At 55.0% G+C, this 15,219-nt stretch overlaps 7 protein-coding genes across 7 annotated transcripts; 4 read left to right on the forward strand and 3 right to left on the reverse strand.

Moving 5' to 3' along the window:
* Positions 1 to 88: 88 nt before the first annotated feature.
* On the forward strand, positions 89 to 1,210 carry B0H18DRAFT_876724 (uncharacterized protein; the record flags this gene model as incomplete). The annotated part of the gene is made up of 1 exon (XM_048040505.1): positions 89 to 1,210. A coding segment is annotated over one exon (1,122 nt), but the record flags the coding sequence as incomplete, so codon positions are not given.
* A 1,585-nt stretch (positions 1,211 to 2,795) lies between these two features.
* Positions 2,796 to 4,213, forward strand: B0H18DRAFT_1007721 (uncharacterized protein). Its single transcript, XM_048028744.1, has 9 exons — positions 2,796 to 2,836; positions 2,905 to 2,999; positions 3,129 to 3,277; positions 3,346 to 3,361; positions 3,415 to 3,466; positions 3,532 to 3,563; positions 3,622 to 3,800; positions 3,859 to 3,906; positions 3,964 to 4,213. The coding sequence occupies exons 2-9, from the start codon at positions 2,929 to 2,931 to the stop codon at positions 4,065 to 4,067; spliced, it is 651 nt and encodes a 216-aa protein (XP_047893432.1). The 5' UTR covers positions 2,796 to 2,836; positions 2,905 to 2,928; the 3' UTR covers positions 4,068 to 4,213.
* Positions 4,214 to 4,895: 682 nt separating this feature from the next.
* On the forward strand, positions 4,896 to 7,167 carry B0H18DRAFT_1007724 (UDP-Glycosyltransferase/glycogen phosphorylase). Its single transcript, XM_048028745.1, is given in 12 exon segments — positions 4,896 to 4,987; positions 5,048 to 5,204; positions 5,261 to 5,426; positions 5,478 to 5,678; positions 5,732 to 5,812; positions 5,865 to 5,911; positions 5,964 to 6,201; positions 6,261 to 6,347; positions 6,416 to 6,536; positions 6,548 to 6,549; positions 6,588 to 6,655; positions 6,712 to 7,167. The coding sequence occupies 12 exon segments, from the start codon at positions 4,912 to 4,914 to the stop codon at positions 7,031 to 7,033; spliced, it is 1,566 nt and encodes a 521-aa protein (XP_047893433.1). The 5' UTR covers positions 4,896 to 4,911; the 3' UTR covers positions 7,034 to 7,167.
* Positions 7,168 to 7,528: 361 nt separating this feature from the next.
* On the forward strand, positions 7,529 to 9,948 carry B0H18DRAFT_876681 (uncharacterized protein; the record flags this gene model as incomplete). Its single annotated transcript, XM_048040500.1, has 6 exons — positions 7,529 to 8,766; positions 8,820 to 8,975; positions 9,028 to 9,119; positions 9,180 to 9,351; positions 9,407 to 9,575; positions 9,631 to 9,948. 6 exons carry the CDS (start codon positions 7,529 to 7,531, stop codon positions 9,946 to 9,948), a joined length of 2,145 nt encoding a protein of 714 aa, XP_047893434.1.
* Positions 9,949 to 10,070: 122 nt separating this feature from the next.
* On the reverse strand, positions 10,071 to 11,735 carry B0H18DRAFT_360986 (surfeit locus protein 6-domain-containing protein). Its single transcript, XM_048037761.1, has 5 exons — positions 11,535 to 11,735; positions 11,373 to 11,462; positions 10,859 to 11,320; positions 10,455 to 10,807; positions 10,071 to 10,395 (listed from the first exon to the last, which is right to left on the reverse strand). The coding sequence occupies exons 1-5, from the start codon at positions 11,652 to 11,654 to the stop codon at positions 10,194 to 10,196; spliced, it is 1,227 nt and encodes a 408-aa protein (XP_047893435.1). The 5' UTR covers positions 11,655 to 11,735; the 3' UTR covers positions 10,071 to 10,193.
* Positions 11,736 to 11,952: 217 nt separating this feature from the next.
* B0H18DRAFT_1007732 (uncharacterized protein) lies at positions 11,953 to 13,120 on the reverse strand. The gene is made up of 3 exons (XM_048028746.1): positions 12,887 to 13,120; positions 12,415 to 12,844; positions 11,953 to 12,358 (listed from the first exon to the last, which is right to left on the reverse strand). The coding sequence occupies exons 1-3, from the start codon at positions 13,103 to 13,105 to the stop codon at positions 12,087 to 12,089; spliced, it is 921 nt and encodes a 306-aa protein (XP_047893436.1). The 5' UTR covers positions 13,106 to 13,120; the 3' UTR covers positions 11,953 to 12,086.
* A 1,105-nt stretch (positions 13,121 to 14,225) lies between these two features.
* On the reverse strand, positions 14,226 to 15,129 carry B0H18DRAFT_1007736 (putative ring-box protein 1). Its single transcript, XM_048028747.1, has 6 exons — positions 14,949 to 15,129; positions 14,845 to 14,872; positions 14,732 to 14,782; positions 14,601 to 14,671; positions 14,459 to 14,544; positions 14,226 to 14,406 (listed from the first exon to the last, which is right to left on the reverse strand). Exons 1-6 carry the CDS (start codon positions 15,042 to 15,044, stop codon positions 14,394 to 14,396), a joined length of 345 nt encoding a protein of 114 aa, XP_047893437.1. The 5' UTR covers positions 15,045 to 15,129; the 3' UTR covers positions 14,226 to 14,393.
* Positions 15,130 to 15,219: the final 90 nt, after the last annotated feature.

The following is a 15,219-nucleotide window of genomic DNA, read 5'->3' on the forward strand; positions in this document are numbered from 1 at the left end:
AAGTGCCCAAGTCCGGCCAGAGGATGGCACACCGACAGGCAGCCGCCCCCAAGGGGAGGCGATAGCGGCCCTACAAACAGCGCTAGACACCCCGTGGGACGCGCCCCTGCATTTTATATCCAGATCTACTGAGCTAGCTGAAGCCCTAACCAGCAAGCTAATTCCCTGCGAAGATAGAGGCTGGATCGAGGTCGATGGAGCGACCTACACCAGGGCCCTCGTTAACCAACTCCGTCAACGGTGCGCAGTCACCACCTTCAGGACGCCCCAGAACGAAAGGGAAAGACAGACCTTGGCCGCGGCCCTGAAACACGCGGTACACTCCTTCGAACGCAACCCCCCGCGCACCGTTCCCCCCAAAGTAGACAAGCCTTTCGACCTCACAGGCGCAAAAGTCTCCTCCCTGACACAATCGCTGGCGTACAAAGGCATCAGACAATCGCACGTAAACACGGAACGGCGTACGACGAGACGGAACGTCGCGGAGATACAGGCCTTCCTCAAACTGAGGAACGTGTCTGTCCCGGAGGCGATGCTATGGAAAGAACTACGCCACGGTGACATTAGACATGCGGTGACAGACTTCCTGTGGAAAGGTGTCCACGGCGCACACCGGATCGGACAGTATTGGACACATATCCCCGGTCTCGAATCCCGTGCAGAATGCAGACTCTGTGGCGTCCCCGAGTCGCTGGAACATATCCTGACAACATGCATAGCCAAAGAACGAAGCTTAATATGGACATACGTGGAGCGAGCCTGGAAACGTGCTGGAGGGACGTGGTACTCCCAGTCCCTGCCCTCCATCCTCGCTGTCGGCTTCGCAACTCCGCAGCGGACCAACGGGAAAGCTCCTCGGGAACACACCGTGAGGCTGTGGAGAATGTTAATAACTGAAGCCGCTCACCTGCTGTGGCGCCTACGCTGCGAGAGGGTGATCCAACACGACGATGAGGAAGACTGGCAACATAATGAACGCGGCATAGCGGCGCGATGGTACCAGTCAATCAATATGCGCCTACGCCTCGATATCGAAAGTACACACCCGCGTTTCGGTAGGTTGGCCCTGAAGAGACAACTGGTCCTCGACACGTGGCACCACCTCGTCTGGGACGTGCAAGCGCTCCCGGATGACTGGACCTCGGTCCGATGGGTTTTAGTGGGTATTGATCCGGACATCTGCAGTATTGACCGCGGTCCGGGCGACTGAGTCCCACACTGGCTTCAACGGCCGTGCGTAAAAGCATTTTCCCCTGGTTGCGCCGGCGGGTCACTCCGCTAGCTGGCTGGGACAGGAGGGCTGACCAATTGTCAGTCGCTCCTGCCCCTTACGGCCCTCCAAAAAAAAAAAAAAAAAAATTCTGTCAAACCTTCTCCTCATCACCGGATTGATCAACCGGCTCATTCACTGCATAGATTTCATTCGATCACTGTCAGGTCTGCGTCGACGACATGATTGGCTACTAGCTCACTCATGCAACGTACTCAATTTTCAATGGTTTCCTTCTAGTCCACATCCTGAGCTCGTCGCCGCGCAACCTGTTCTAACCTTGTCGGACGTACGTCTCCACTTCTGTGACAGATCCAAGTATCTCAGACGAGGGTACTCCGGCCGCGCTGACTAGTATAGCGGAAACTACCTACATCGGTGATAAGGTAGTAGCATTCCGCTCCTATGCCCGTGGTCGCCTGATTGCAAAAAACCGACATAGAGACGACGTTCGTTCTGCACATGTAGACAGCGCTGTAACAGTCGGTAAAGTTACGTCGCTGTGTGATGTTCATGATACATTCCGTCCAAGTGGCAACGTGTTGGAGGCAGGCCACTTGTACGTGGCATTCCGCGTAATCCTGTACAGCCGCTAATGTTAGCTCAGTCTTAGCAGAACCGCGGGCCGTCGGAACTATGGTATGAGCCTACGATCTATCAGGCTAGTCAACCGCATCATCTCCATTCTTCTAGGGAGAAATGCACAAAAGGCCCTGGCGATGATCACTCGGGATTGCCAATCATGCCTATCAACAGCCGCCAGTGTTGGATAGCATATATAATATGTCTCTAGGACCTCCAATGCACATTGTACCGCACCCTCCGCGGCGAGACACAATGTTGATCGTTCCGGCTGCAGAAGCAGTCGCCCTTCTGCAAAGCACGTAAGTGCAGGTGACTACTTGCCCTATTCCATAATTTGCGGACATTATTCTCTACAGGTTCATCCAGAATGTTCTTGACGCGGTTATTATCGGTGAGTGCTTGCTACGCCGTACATTTGAATTTTTGATGACCACCACTTCGCGAACAAAGCGTTCCTCCTATATGACTATGTCCTCACACTCGGCAGCGAAGTGAACATTCTATGGTCCCGCAGAGGGCCTGTGGTCTCCAGAGTGATGTTTTTCCTTCTGCGACTATCTATCATCGGAACGGTGATCACGAACATCACCAGCAACTACACCACAAATCTGAACTCGACTGTGAGTCGTGCATATACATCCGACTTGCATCGCCGCATGACTGAAACCTCTGGGGTGAAGATTGATGGGTGGGTACTACTGAAAATTCCTATGGGCCGGTCTGGTGTCACGTCGCATCGTTCAGTTGCTCAGCTACGCTCGACGCAAGTTTGCCATTCGTGTATATAGGCTATCTAGTTGTACCGGGTAAGTTAAGGCATCTGGACACATTACATCTGAGTTCAGTGAAATGTAACTGATGCTTAATTTATTGACTTCAACAGCGATCGCCGCTGTACGTGCGTACGCGGTCACCAGCGGGCAGTGGCTCTGGCCAATTGTCACATTACTGTTCGGTACAGCAAGCATTGCTACAAACATCGTATGTTCAGCTCTCTTTATAAACCCCACGAGGTCGAACAGCACAAATCTAACATCTGCAATGTTCAGTATATACAAGTCAAACAGCATCCCATGCTTGTCGAGCTCCAGTCCTCGCCGACCTGTTGGATATATGAGGATTTGTCCGATTCGGTCAATCGAACGTAAGTGATGCGGAACGCACGAGTCGAAAGGATCACTAATACGAAGCTGATTGCAACAGAGGTAATGCATATCGCAAAGAGTGTACCGGCGTCGACCATGTGTCATACCTCTGACTGTCTCACATTCTTAGTGACATTGGTCGTGCTGATATCCAACATGCTGGTTGATGTGGTCGTCATCATTGTGACTTGGGTGTACACCTTCCACATAGTCAAAGTCCAAGGAAGGAAGATACTATGGACGCGCCGTTCTATCTCCTGGATCCTGCTCAGGGATGGTGCGTCTTTGCAAGTAGTCGAAAATAAATGGTCAGCTGAAGTGGTCGTCCGCGTCCATTCCATTCAGGCACAATCTACTTCCTGTATCTCCCTGTTCGCCCTATGCCTACTGCAACTATCGCTGACTTATCACTAGCGCGATTTTCATTTTGAATTTGATCATCTTCGTCATTGGTGTGTGGTTCAATGTATGTCATTTTAAAGCTACACCTTCAACTTGTCGATGTCCTAGCGAACTGACAACACATTCCAGACGCTCAACTACCTCAGCAACCTAAGCCTTCCGTAAGCATACACAATAATTCGTGAGTTGTTACCGCATTCTGGAGCATCATTTACGCAGACTTCAACTGGTACTTGTCTCGCGCTTGGTGATCAACTTGCGGGAAGCGTCCGAAGGGGATATCTACATGGGCTCCCACAACACATCCGCCGAGATCGGGGGGCCTGCGAATGCTACTGCCGAGGTATCGACTGTGAGATTCGATCATACAGCGACCCATACTGTTGAGAACACATCGAGTATGTTCGTTCGGGTCCTCTGCACCCAGAACCGACACTCAAAATTGTGCAACACTAGGTAGAGTGGATTCCAGTATTGAAGAGGGAAGCATTGACGAAGGGGCCAGTGCGTTCGCTTTTGCAATTTCCGTTTGAAAGGTGCAACTCATGTGCGCATTGGCAGGTGAACTCGAACAACTCGGCATTCACTCCTCCGGCGCGGGGAGACCCCCTCCGATGGATGTGTATGAAGAGCCAATGAGCTCTGAATGTGTAGAATCTGTCTGACTGGTCGGAGAATGCCCGTCGCGAATACTTGGGAATCAGTGCTACACTGCTATGTAAACGGCGAAGTCCGAATAACGTGCGGCTAGGCGGTCCTACATGGATCCTTCATTGTCTTGGCAGTCTGCAAGAACCACTCAAAACTGAACCTATACTAATGATGTTGTCAATCCGTGCCAGTGTTGAAATGTTGAAAACTGCTGCGGCCTCTAGATCTAGGCTAAATTCAACGATGCCGCGGGTACGTCGGCGTCCGGTCACGGTTGTGCTTCTCCTTGTCTATCTATCTCGAAAATGCTCACGTCGCCTCAAGGCCTTGATCAGGTCTCAAGATCTCAATCTCCACATGAGCCGGTGATTTTACCACCAGGATGTCGAATTACAAGTCGAAAGCACAGAAATCGGTGATGGCCGGGGGCCGTACGTACGGCGGCGCGACAGATACGGAATGATACGCCGTCGTCAGGGCAGGACATGGCTTCCCATTTTCCATGTGAGAGGTCACGCTGAGCCCAGTTCGTGCATTCACTGGGTTTGGCAGACATCATAACGGCCGTGGACATCGTCAATGATACCGAGGATCTGCCCTACACGACTCGGAGACCCCAGTGCTCCCCGAGGAAGTAGGTAGGCCTAGAACGGAGTAAGCTCACTGCGACTCTACAGATACGGTGTTCATGCACTGGCACCGTGACATGCTTCATGCTTGCCAGTGCTTGCTATGCATGATGAAATTTAGTCACTTTTGACAGCAGCCTGCGATCTCAACGGCTGCAGTTCGCTCGTACGGCGTATATATATCTCGCTACGCATCACCAGCTCGCCAGTTCCCCTACTCTGCACTCTAATGGCTGACACTACAGGTTCCTCGGAGTCAGTACCGGCCTCAAAGCACATCGTCTTTTTTGTCTACAATGCCTGGGGTGAGTGTTGGAATTTTGCGGCGTCGTGCACCTCAACTTTTTGACGGCACCCTTCCATAGGTCACCACCGACCGCTCTGTGCGTTCGCAGCGAGAGCGGTAAAAGCCCAGCGGCTGTACATCACCTATCTAGTCCCTGACAAATTCGTCGACCGCGTATATCAAGAGCTCAGGCGTAACTTCGAGCCGGAAGAGACAGAACTCTTGAGTCTCGTGCGGTAAGCGTACGATCATAGCATTCGATCACAGTATACTGACAGCAGGTCGAACCCAGGGTTGTAGGCCTCCCGAACAAATCTAGTAACCCTCTGCACCGCGACGCTCTCGACGAAGGCTTCACGAAGTCGTTCGGCACTCTCGTGAGAGGGGAGCGGATTACGTGCCCCTCTACAGGCATTACTCACGCCTCTCTGCCGCACATTGACTGTGTCATCCTCGACGTGAGTGACCTGTAACACTAGAGAGTAATTGCGACGTTGACACGATCATAGATCTATGCAAAACAGCCTCTGGACTTTGTCAGGGAAACCGGCCTCAAGTCCGTGAAGATCCTCGTCTGGTACTCAGCAGCCGCAGCAGCTCTTCTCTCCTTTTACGGCCCTGAAAGGACGGGCGGAAGAAATGCAGCGTTTTCTCGAGTCCACGAGGAAGTCAAGCGTAGTGGACGCCCGCTTCACCAGGTCGCTGCTGAGGTATCTACGCGTTGTCACATCCCTTCCTCGTGCGCGACCAATATGTCCCACAGGCCTGTCTTGCTTGCCCCGGCTCAGTGATAGAGATCCCAGGCCTGCCTCCGATGTACGACTATGAACTCTTCCCTCAGGAAGTAAGCATGCGTCGAAACAGCGAAGGTGCTCCGGTACTCACAGTCGCGATAGGTCCCCTTTAGAGATATGATGGCTGTCATGTTTTTTGACACGTATCAGTACGTTTGGCGCGGATTTGTCTGGTGCGAATTTGATCCTAATGGAGAACAGGACGCTCGACGGATGCGACGGTGTCATCTTGTCAACCCCAGAGTGCTACGAACCGGAGACGATAGATGCTGTCAGGAAGTACTACAAGGAAACGTCACGCAGCATCTTCGTCTGTGGGCCGCTTACCGCCTCTAGCTCGCGGGCCACGGTCTCTGAGGATCAAGGTCCTCAAGCAGCAGCAGTAGAGCAAGTGTTGGATCGGGCACTCCAAGAACGCGGGAAGGGGTCTCTGCTCTATGTGCGTGCTGCTTAGACAACATGCGTGAGTTCAGCGCATCTCACGTTCCTTGCGCGTAGATTTCTTTCGGATCGCTCTTCTGGCCTCCTGCGCCAGAGAGACTTTGGGCCGTCTTGGACGTCGTGATGGAATTGGGCATACCCTTCGTACGCTGTCCTATGTCCGGCAATGCACAATGAATGTTTGACTTCCGGACACCGACTACCCATTGCAGATCATGGCACATGCCTCAGGTTTGGCCGCCATTCCGGACGCAGTCAAGCAGAAAGTGGATGCATATCCGTACGGCATGATGTCCCGCTGGTGTCCGCAGCAGATGATCTTAGCTCATCCGGTACGGCACATTCTGATCCCTTCTGCGACGGCTGACCGACTCTGCACAGGCCACAGGGTGGTTCCTCACTCACGGAGGACACAACAGTGTCGTCGAGTCGATCAGCCAGGGTGTGCCTATGTAAGTACAGTCCCCTGCCGTCCATTCCGGTCCTCTCATAGCATCCTGCCTTGTAGGATTTGCTGGCCACATCACTACGACCAACCCACTAACGCGATTCATCTGAGCTGCAATCTCGACATCGCGTACGAGCTGTTCGAGGTCCGGACCGAGAACGGTTTGAGGCCCATCCACCGCACCGGAAGAGCACCCGAAGCTACTGTGGAGTCAGTAAAGCGGGAGGCGAAAGAGGTTCTGCAAGCGGCATTTGGTGAGGACGGGGAGCGCAAGCGGAGAAACACGCAAAAACTTCGAGCAGCCCTTGGAGAGGCGTGGACGGACAGTGGTCGGGCGACAAAGGAGCTGCGAGCTTTCCTGAGTTCACTGGATGATCAGTAAACAGTACTGCAGTAACGTTGAGGATGTGTATGTACACGGCGCACGCCAGACGGTATACATGATTCGACTTATTAGTGACCAGTACTTACAGTGGTGGTTCGGTCTTGCATTCAGTGATGTTTATTACACCTATACTAATGTTGTTATCAACCCTTTATCGCAATAGTAGCGCCCATAACTTACCCCGCACTACCATTCTTCTCGACTCCGGCTGGCTGCTCCTTCCTACAGCACTGCGCAGTAGGTTTGAGAACGTTCCCAAAGGTTAGTGAACTCTCGGTGACCGTCACTCGTGCAACAGGTCGGCGCCCAGGGGTGATCAGCATTGGATGCTCACACGCGTACGGACCAACGCTAACGCTGGCATTGACTCCCGAACAGAGGTGAGCTATGCCAAAGTAGGCTTGTGACCATTCTCAATGCGACCCAGGTTTGAAAGGACACGAACTGTATGCCATGTCTGGTTCGGAGGATGGGCGGGGACCGGCTGCTCGGATGCACAGACGGAAGACGAGTAGAGAGGAGGACACGAACGACTTCAAGTTCCCGAGATCGCAAACACCGCCTGGAGGTCCCGCAAACGGGATGAACGGGATGAACGGGGTGAACGGGGCGAACGGGCATGCTAATCTTGAACTTCCACCATCGCCCTCTCGCACACGCGTCGTCTCGAGTCCGTCGACGAACGGGATGCCGTCGTATCTCGACCCACCACCTTCCACGGGCCACCAGCGCACGACCTTCGGCGCGCCCCGTCCGTTGAGTATGGTCAATGGATCCTCTCTACCGCCTCGCAGACACCAACCTCCAGCCATGCGCCAGTCCTTATCCTTGCCGGGCAACTCTCACTCGCGCGCTCGTTCGATCTCCGGTCCCTTCTCCCCCGCAAGCCCATCCCCCCTCTCATTCTCATTCCCGGCAGATGGACCTCCGACAGGCAAGCTGCCTGCGTCCGCCACAGCACCGGAGATGCGTACGAAGGAGAACGGCATCGGCCCGTCACCATCCATGTCCTCGCAGGCCCATGCTCGGCGGCATTCGCGCATCCACTCGCGCAACCTCTCAGTCTTCTTCCCTCGTCCTGGGACATTACCCTCGACAGCCATCGCCGAGGATGGCGGGCAGGAGATCGTATATGGAGGACCCCCGGAAGGCGTACCAATGCCTTCAGCCTCGCCTGGTCCTGGCAACCGGGAGTTTCGACAAGGGTTCTCATTCGGCGGACGAGCTCCACTGTCTGCTCCTGTACACCCTATGCCTTCAATGGGACCCTCGTCCTCAAACGAAAACTCGCGCAGAGGCCACCACCACAAGCATTCGCTCTCCCATAGTTTCTTCTCTTTCCTGGAACCCGGTACCAATCAAGACGAGCTCCACACCACTCCAGCGCCGGTACCTGTGAGCCCATGGATGCCGATCTCGCCGTTCCCCCATGAGACGTATGCCGACGAGAAGCATGCACCTCTGCTGAACGGTCATGCAACCCGCGACCAGAGCGCACCGGAGAAGGTTCGAGCTTTGCCGAAGATCGCGCCGGAGGCTGTAGGCGTAGCCGTGACCGAGTTCCTGCTCGGTGTATGGCTATGGATTACAGCGCAGCAAGTGGGCTCGCTCGCGTGCACAGGGCTGGGGTACTGGATCGTATTCGACGCGTTCGGCGTCGCCTTAGGACACATCGTGCCAGGATACCTGGCGTCACCTTCGATGCAAGCCCAGTACCGGAGACCTTTCGGGTGAGATCTTTTAACTTCTGCGTTGAGAGATACTGACAGGTTGGATTGGGCAGCAATGCGCGCCTGGAGACGGTGGTCGCGTTTGCTCAGTCAGTCTACCTTATCTTTGCGTCTGTGTACGTCTGCAAGGAGACCGTCGAGCATCTCCTGCTCTCGTCCGGAGAGGGACATCACCATCACAATGGGGATGAAGTACAAGAATTCTTCGGGTTCGTACATTCGCGTGGCATCGCGAGCTGTCAGAGCTGACGTCTCTCGCAGCGTCGACTTCCCTTTCTGGCTGCTCCTCATCACCCTCGCCTCGCTGCTCACGACAACATTTGGCTTCAACAATCATTCGAAGCTGGTTAGCAGTACGTGCATAGACGGGTACAACAACGGTGATATTCTGACTTGGTTCTGTGTTTTGCTAGCTGCGGGGAACCATATCCCTCCTTTGACCACATATTTGCCCTCCCGCTATCGTTACTTCGCGTCGTCACTAACATACCCTCCTCGACTAATGAACCTCCTAACAAACCCATATACACTCGCACCCATAGTCTTTTGTATGGTCCTACTCGTAGGCCCAAGTTTCATCCCTCCGTCAGTACCTCAGATCCACGTTGTGATACCTGTCACTGATTGACGCAATGTGCAGCTGGCAGCACCGGTTCTTCGATCTTGTCTTAGCAGGATTCGAAACGGTCGCCACGTTCAGCATTGCGTACTCGGCTGCGGTCGCCCTCGGCGCCGTCCTCCTGCAAACGTCCCCCGCACGAGGGCTCGCCGGGGGGCGCATGGAGGCGTTCCTTCGAGCCATGCGCGAGGTCTGTCCTCTCATACCCGGGCTCGCATCCGTCGCTGACTACGCTCTCGCCACAGATTGAACGCCATCCGCAAGTCGTGCACCTCCCAGCACCTCACATCTGGCAGCTCACGCCGAATCTGACGCTCCCCCAAGAGCACTGGATGTATGCGCACCACCCCGTGTCCGCTATCGACACGAAGGCCCAGGGCCCGGCGCAGTCGCTCGTCGTCACGCTCGAGCTGCACGTCCGGCAAGACCTCGACGACGACCAGGTGCTCGGCCTGACGAAGTGGGCGTGGGAGCGCTGCTCACATGCGCTGCACTTCGGGTCGAGGGGTGGCGAGGGCGGCGAGGCGGAGGCGGAGGTCACCGTCGGCATAGTCAGGGAGTGAGCTTCGCGGACCTGTGCGTGCGTAATGGGTGATAATGAGTAGAAGGATACGCTGCGTGATTTGGGCTTGGGTGTTCGTTTTCTTGTATTTATAGCTTTCGGCACTTCGTGTATATAACTCACGTACGCTCCTTGAATACCGATAGGCAGACAACGCGGACTGGGCCAAGACCGGCAATAAAGTGTAGCATTCGACATGACACGGCGCATACGGTCATACAGAGGGAGGGACATGTGGGGAGGTCCTTACTTTTTGCCTTTCGCCGGAGCCTTGTCTTTGCCTTTGCCTTTGCCGAAGGACTTGCCCTCGAATCCTGGGCGAGCTTTGTTCTTCGTCTTGCCGGCCTTGCCCTTGTCGTTCCGTCGCTCATGGCGCGAGGCGATGTTGTCCGTCCGCTTCTTCTGCTTCGCGGCCATGCTGGTGGCGAGCTGCTCCTTCCGCTGGTCCCTGCGATTCGACTAAGTTCGGCACACCCAGCGGGAACTCGAAAGAGGACATGTGCGCACCACTCCTTCTTGCTCTTCTGCTTCACCTTGTCCTTCCGCTTCGCCGCCTTCTTCAGCCGGCCCTCGTCGTCGTGCACCTTCACGCCCTCCATCCGCGCCTCGGCCTTCTCCCACTTCTCGCGCTCCTCCAGCGCCTTCCGCTTCTCCTCGGGCATGGACGCCGCTTTCTCCTTCCGAGAGGCGAGCTGCTCGAGTGCCTGCGACGGGTTCGACGAGGTCTTGAGATGCGCCTTCTTGCTGCTGTTGGAGGAGCCGGCGACGGCGGAGAACGCGATGCTGGTGAACTTGGCCTTCGGATCGTGCGGGTGGCCCGCCTTGGATGAAGGCCCCTCATCCGGCACGAGCAGTTGGGTCTGCGAACCGTCAATAAAAGACTTTCTCGTGCCACCGTGAGCTGTACGCACCTGGGTGGGTGGGCCCTTGTCCCGCGACTGGTCCTTGTCCTTCCCCTTCTTCCCCTTCATCTCCTCCTCTCTGCGGATCTTCTCCTTGGTCTCCTTCCGCCGCCGCTCCCGCATCGCCGCCCGCTGCCTGCGCCGCTCCTCGAGCAGCTCGTCCCTGCTCCCCGCCTCACCGTCCCCGCCGACCTTCGGTCCCCTCCGTAGCTGGGCCATGCGTGCATGCAGCTTTTCGCGCAGCGCCTCGATCCCGCCGGTCTCGGGCATGGGCACCATGTCGTCCTCGGACTCTGCTGCGTCCTCCCGTAGGTCCATGGGCTCGTCTACGTCCATCCCGTCCGAGCCGGACTCGGCGTCGGCCTGAGAGGCCTTCCGCTTGCCCTTGCTCTTCGCGCTCGCGGCATTGTCGGACGCCTTCAGACCCTCGTTCTGGATGTCGAGGATGGTTTTGTGGTTTGCGGGGTCGAGCTGGGGCGCACGTCGTCATGAAAAACTTCAGCGACGCAGCTTTCCGACACACCTTCTCTTTCTTCGCTTTTTTCGACGCCTCCTTGATGGCCTGCTTCGGCGCCTTCTGTTTCTTACTGTGCTTTTGGTATTTGGAGGCGATCTATCCCAGAGAAGAGACGGGTGTTGGCTCGCGCTCCCGGGCTTGTCTCAAGACAGGCTGGAATGCACTGACCTGCTCTTCGCTTTGCTCCTGCACTAGGTAATACCTTGCCGGAATAAGCTTCAAAAGAGTTTCGAACGTTTGGTTGTGCCTCTCGAGAGATGCCCTCAGGTCTGCCGCTGGTGTGGGCATGTCCACTCGGATAACCGTTGAGTATAATATGGTGGGAGGAGCGGGCGAGAGGTCGATAGTGTTGGTGGTAGGTACCAGGAGCCTCTCTCGGCCCTCATCAGATCTGACGCGCGCCAGGAATTTCGTAAGCGCCCATGTACGCTCCTCAGCACTCTACCGCACTCTAAGTACCGTACCAAATCATTATGACAATGCTCCGCTCGAGCAGTGCCACTGCACCTTTGAGGATCTCAAACCATGCTACAATGCCCTGAGCATCCAGTACAAGTCAACTCACGATTGTCGAAGCAGATAGATGGTGTCAATGAATATTTTGTGGTGGGTGGCCAACGCGGAAAACGGTAAAGCATAAGCACTGGTACAAGTGCCTGCAACGAGCAGCAATTGTATAGAGCGACAAGAGGGGAGTAAATGTGACGATGACGGATGCAACTATGGTGGGTGTGAGTCTGCTACACTCATTGATCGGCCTTTACGAGGTGGATTGCGACGCAGCACGGGCTTCTCGGAGCGTACAACAGGTGGCTCTGCCTGAGCACTGGCAGTAGCCTTGGGCCGCTCATCTGGCATGCGACTTCCACTGGCACAATGTCCTTGTTCAAGGCGAGGCTGAGCTGAGTCGTGGACAGTGGCGAGGCCACTGAGGCGGGCTGGGACAGGCTCCCTAGCAGTGCCAGGAAGAGGACCGGGAACCGTGCACCCATCTAGTACAGCAGACACATTAGAGACTCGGAACGTAAGAAACGATGGACAGACTCACCAGAGCTGAAGATCGTAGCAGTACCATCAGCAGCGGCATGGCTGGCCATAGAGGCCTGCCCATCAGTCTCCGTATCGTCCGGGGCTGCCGGGATGGCTACCTTGCGGCGAGGGCGAGGCCTACCCTGCTGCGTAACATCTGTTGCTCGGTGGCCAGCACTGGCCACCTCCTTGCGACCAGCTGCAGCCGCGCCGGCATCCTCCAACTTCCGCAAGGAGTGTGCAGTTGTCCCGCCTCGCGGTTGCTTCCCTATGAGGCGGGAGTTAGCAGCAACAACCTGCTGCTTGCGCTTTGCCTCCTTCCTCGCTGTGCGAGACGCGGTTTGCTCCTCCAAACTCACAAGCCCCTCCTGAGCCAAACGTGCCTCCTCCTTCCTCGCTAAGTCCTCACGCTTCCGCTTCCGCTCTAGCTTCTTCCGCAGGACTTCAATCTCTTACTCCTTGAGTCGGAGGAGTGCGTGATCGCGCTGGACTTGGTCCATGCATGCCTGTGCGATGATGCGGAGCTCGTTGGCCTGCTCCATGAGAACGGTACGGGAGGCATAGGGAGGAGGAGGAAGAGGTAGTCCGGCAAGAATAAAGCCAACCGGTTGGCCTGAGAAAGGGAGACCTGTGTTCATGGTGTCGTAGCGGTAGTAGGCGGGGATGTTCGTAAAGGTTCGAAACCCCCGGTGCGTCGTACGTACGGTCATATATACCCCCCAATGGGTCACCTTCCAAATATGGGGGTACACCATCCCCAAGACAGCACGCGCACCGACTTCCATATTCGGTCATACAATCTCCCAATATGGAAGGTGACCGATTGGGGGATACCGAGGCATCCCATCGGTGGTTTAACGTTCAGGTAAGCTTCAGTCTCTGGTTGGCTCAGGTTGCAGCGACTATTTTGTGTGGTCATTTATCAAGGCACGCACATAACTTGAGTTCTTTTCATTCCCGAATTGTATGCGTGCCGGTAAAGCTCCGCAAATTGGGATCAGTACTACCAGTGCAAGTTACGTAACACATCGTCGACTTGATTGGAGGTATGGGCCTTTGTGCGCTGTGCAATCGTCCAAATGGAACTGCAGGCTGATACGCAACTCACGGAGCAGGGTCTCGGATGTCCATCATCAGCCGCCACGGGATGTCTGCGCTGGCAGACGTACCAAGTATCTCACTTTGGTTGAATGACGGTACGTACAAACATAGCCCATAGATGTCTGCGAGAATGCGATGCTTTAAACTGTGTAAAATCCAGCGCCACTACCCTGAAGTATTCTTCAGGAACTGTCGCACGCACGCAACGTCAAGTTCAAGCAATGTGTTAGATCCCTACATACGTCAATTAGAGACTCGAAATCAGTGCTCAGGTAAGAGCCACAGGTATCTGCAAGCGACGGGACACTCACGAGCACTGGCTAGAAATGTGTTTAACAATTGTCACACCGACACAGGGCGGTAACCGCTTGAACATCTATCAGGGACGGTCGTCCCCGTAGGGGCCATCCGAGATCGTCTGGATACCAGCAGGACATTGTGTGAATTGACAGAGTATCTGCCAAATCCGCTAGGTCCCCTTACTCAGCGAACAACTCCCAATCGTAAATCTTGACATCAGTGTGCAGCAAAGGCATATGCAACCAGTGTCTCACCTAGTTCGCTAGCCCACCATATCTGCTTAAATGTAAGGAGGCTGCTTCCATCTGAACGGAGAGAACATCATGTAGTCCATCGAATCAGGCGGTGCATGCCCCAGCATACCTACGAGATTGCAGGGGTGGGGGTGTTATCGCCAGACACGAATCCTGAACTGCATTGAGTGGATCTTGCGGACAGTAGGCATACGATCGTTTGCGGAACCACAGGTCAGTAGACGAGATACCCACCGAGTAAGGCGATGGCGCATGATATACATTTGTGGTACCGGATCAGCTGGTGCGCGAGTGATGTACAAAATACAAAGCGTAATATCTAGAGACAGGGATATGTCTGCATTTACCGACCGTACCTAAGAAACCATCAGAACTTGGAGCCACTGCGAAGAGAGTGGAACAACGTACTTCTGCAGCTCCCACTCTCGGTTGTCCAACGGGCAGACGTTCCTCGTTTTCAGCCACCGGGAGATGCAGTGGAAGTGGAATGCGTGCTAGGATGATTGTATGTTGAGCCACGGTTGTTCCAGCCGCTCGTCGTGATACTCACGTTACAGATACCCCATGCAGCGTTGCATTCCTCACTAGTGGCTGATACTTGGTTGGCTTGACAGTCGATGCCTGATACCAGTAATATGTTAGATGCCGAAGACAAGGATAGGTGTGAGCATTTCGACGCACAGAGATCCATGATGTGGTTCCTGCAGATGGCGCAGTTGTCGACAACAATGTCTACAAAGATCGCGCTTCGTCAGTAAGCTACACACGACTAAGTGACACAATAGCCTACGCACCCCAAGCCCACAACGAAACAGCATTCCACTATCATCCGAGGAACACATATGGCCACTGCTTTAGCATCGCTGTATGTCAGATATCTATCGAACAACGCGCGTACCTTCTTCACCTCGAATCGCTTCTTCGCGTCGCCTTTGTCGACGGCCTTGCCAGTCGAGGTCGCTGGCGGATCGACATCCATTTCAGCATCAGCCATCGTTGATTCCTGTAAGTCTGTGGTAGTCCCAGAGATATGGAGGGCTAACGATGCGACGACGATGGAGGACGTCGAGGCGAGCAGCGAACCTGTGTAAGCGCCGCAAGCGCGCACCCCTTCATGTGTGTGACGGTGTAACGGATGACCGTGACCGAGTACCGCTCTGCCACCGCTC

The sequence above is a fragment of the Fomitopsis serialis genome (assembly GCF_022376445.1).
Source record: "Fomitopsis serialis strain Sig1Antser10 chromosome Unknown B0H18scaffold_33, whole genome shotgun sequence".
Classification (NCBI taxonomy): Eukaryota; Fungi; Basidiomycota; class Agaricomycetes; order Polyporales; family Fomitopsidaceae; genus Fomitopsis; species Fomitopsis serialis.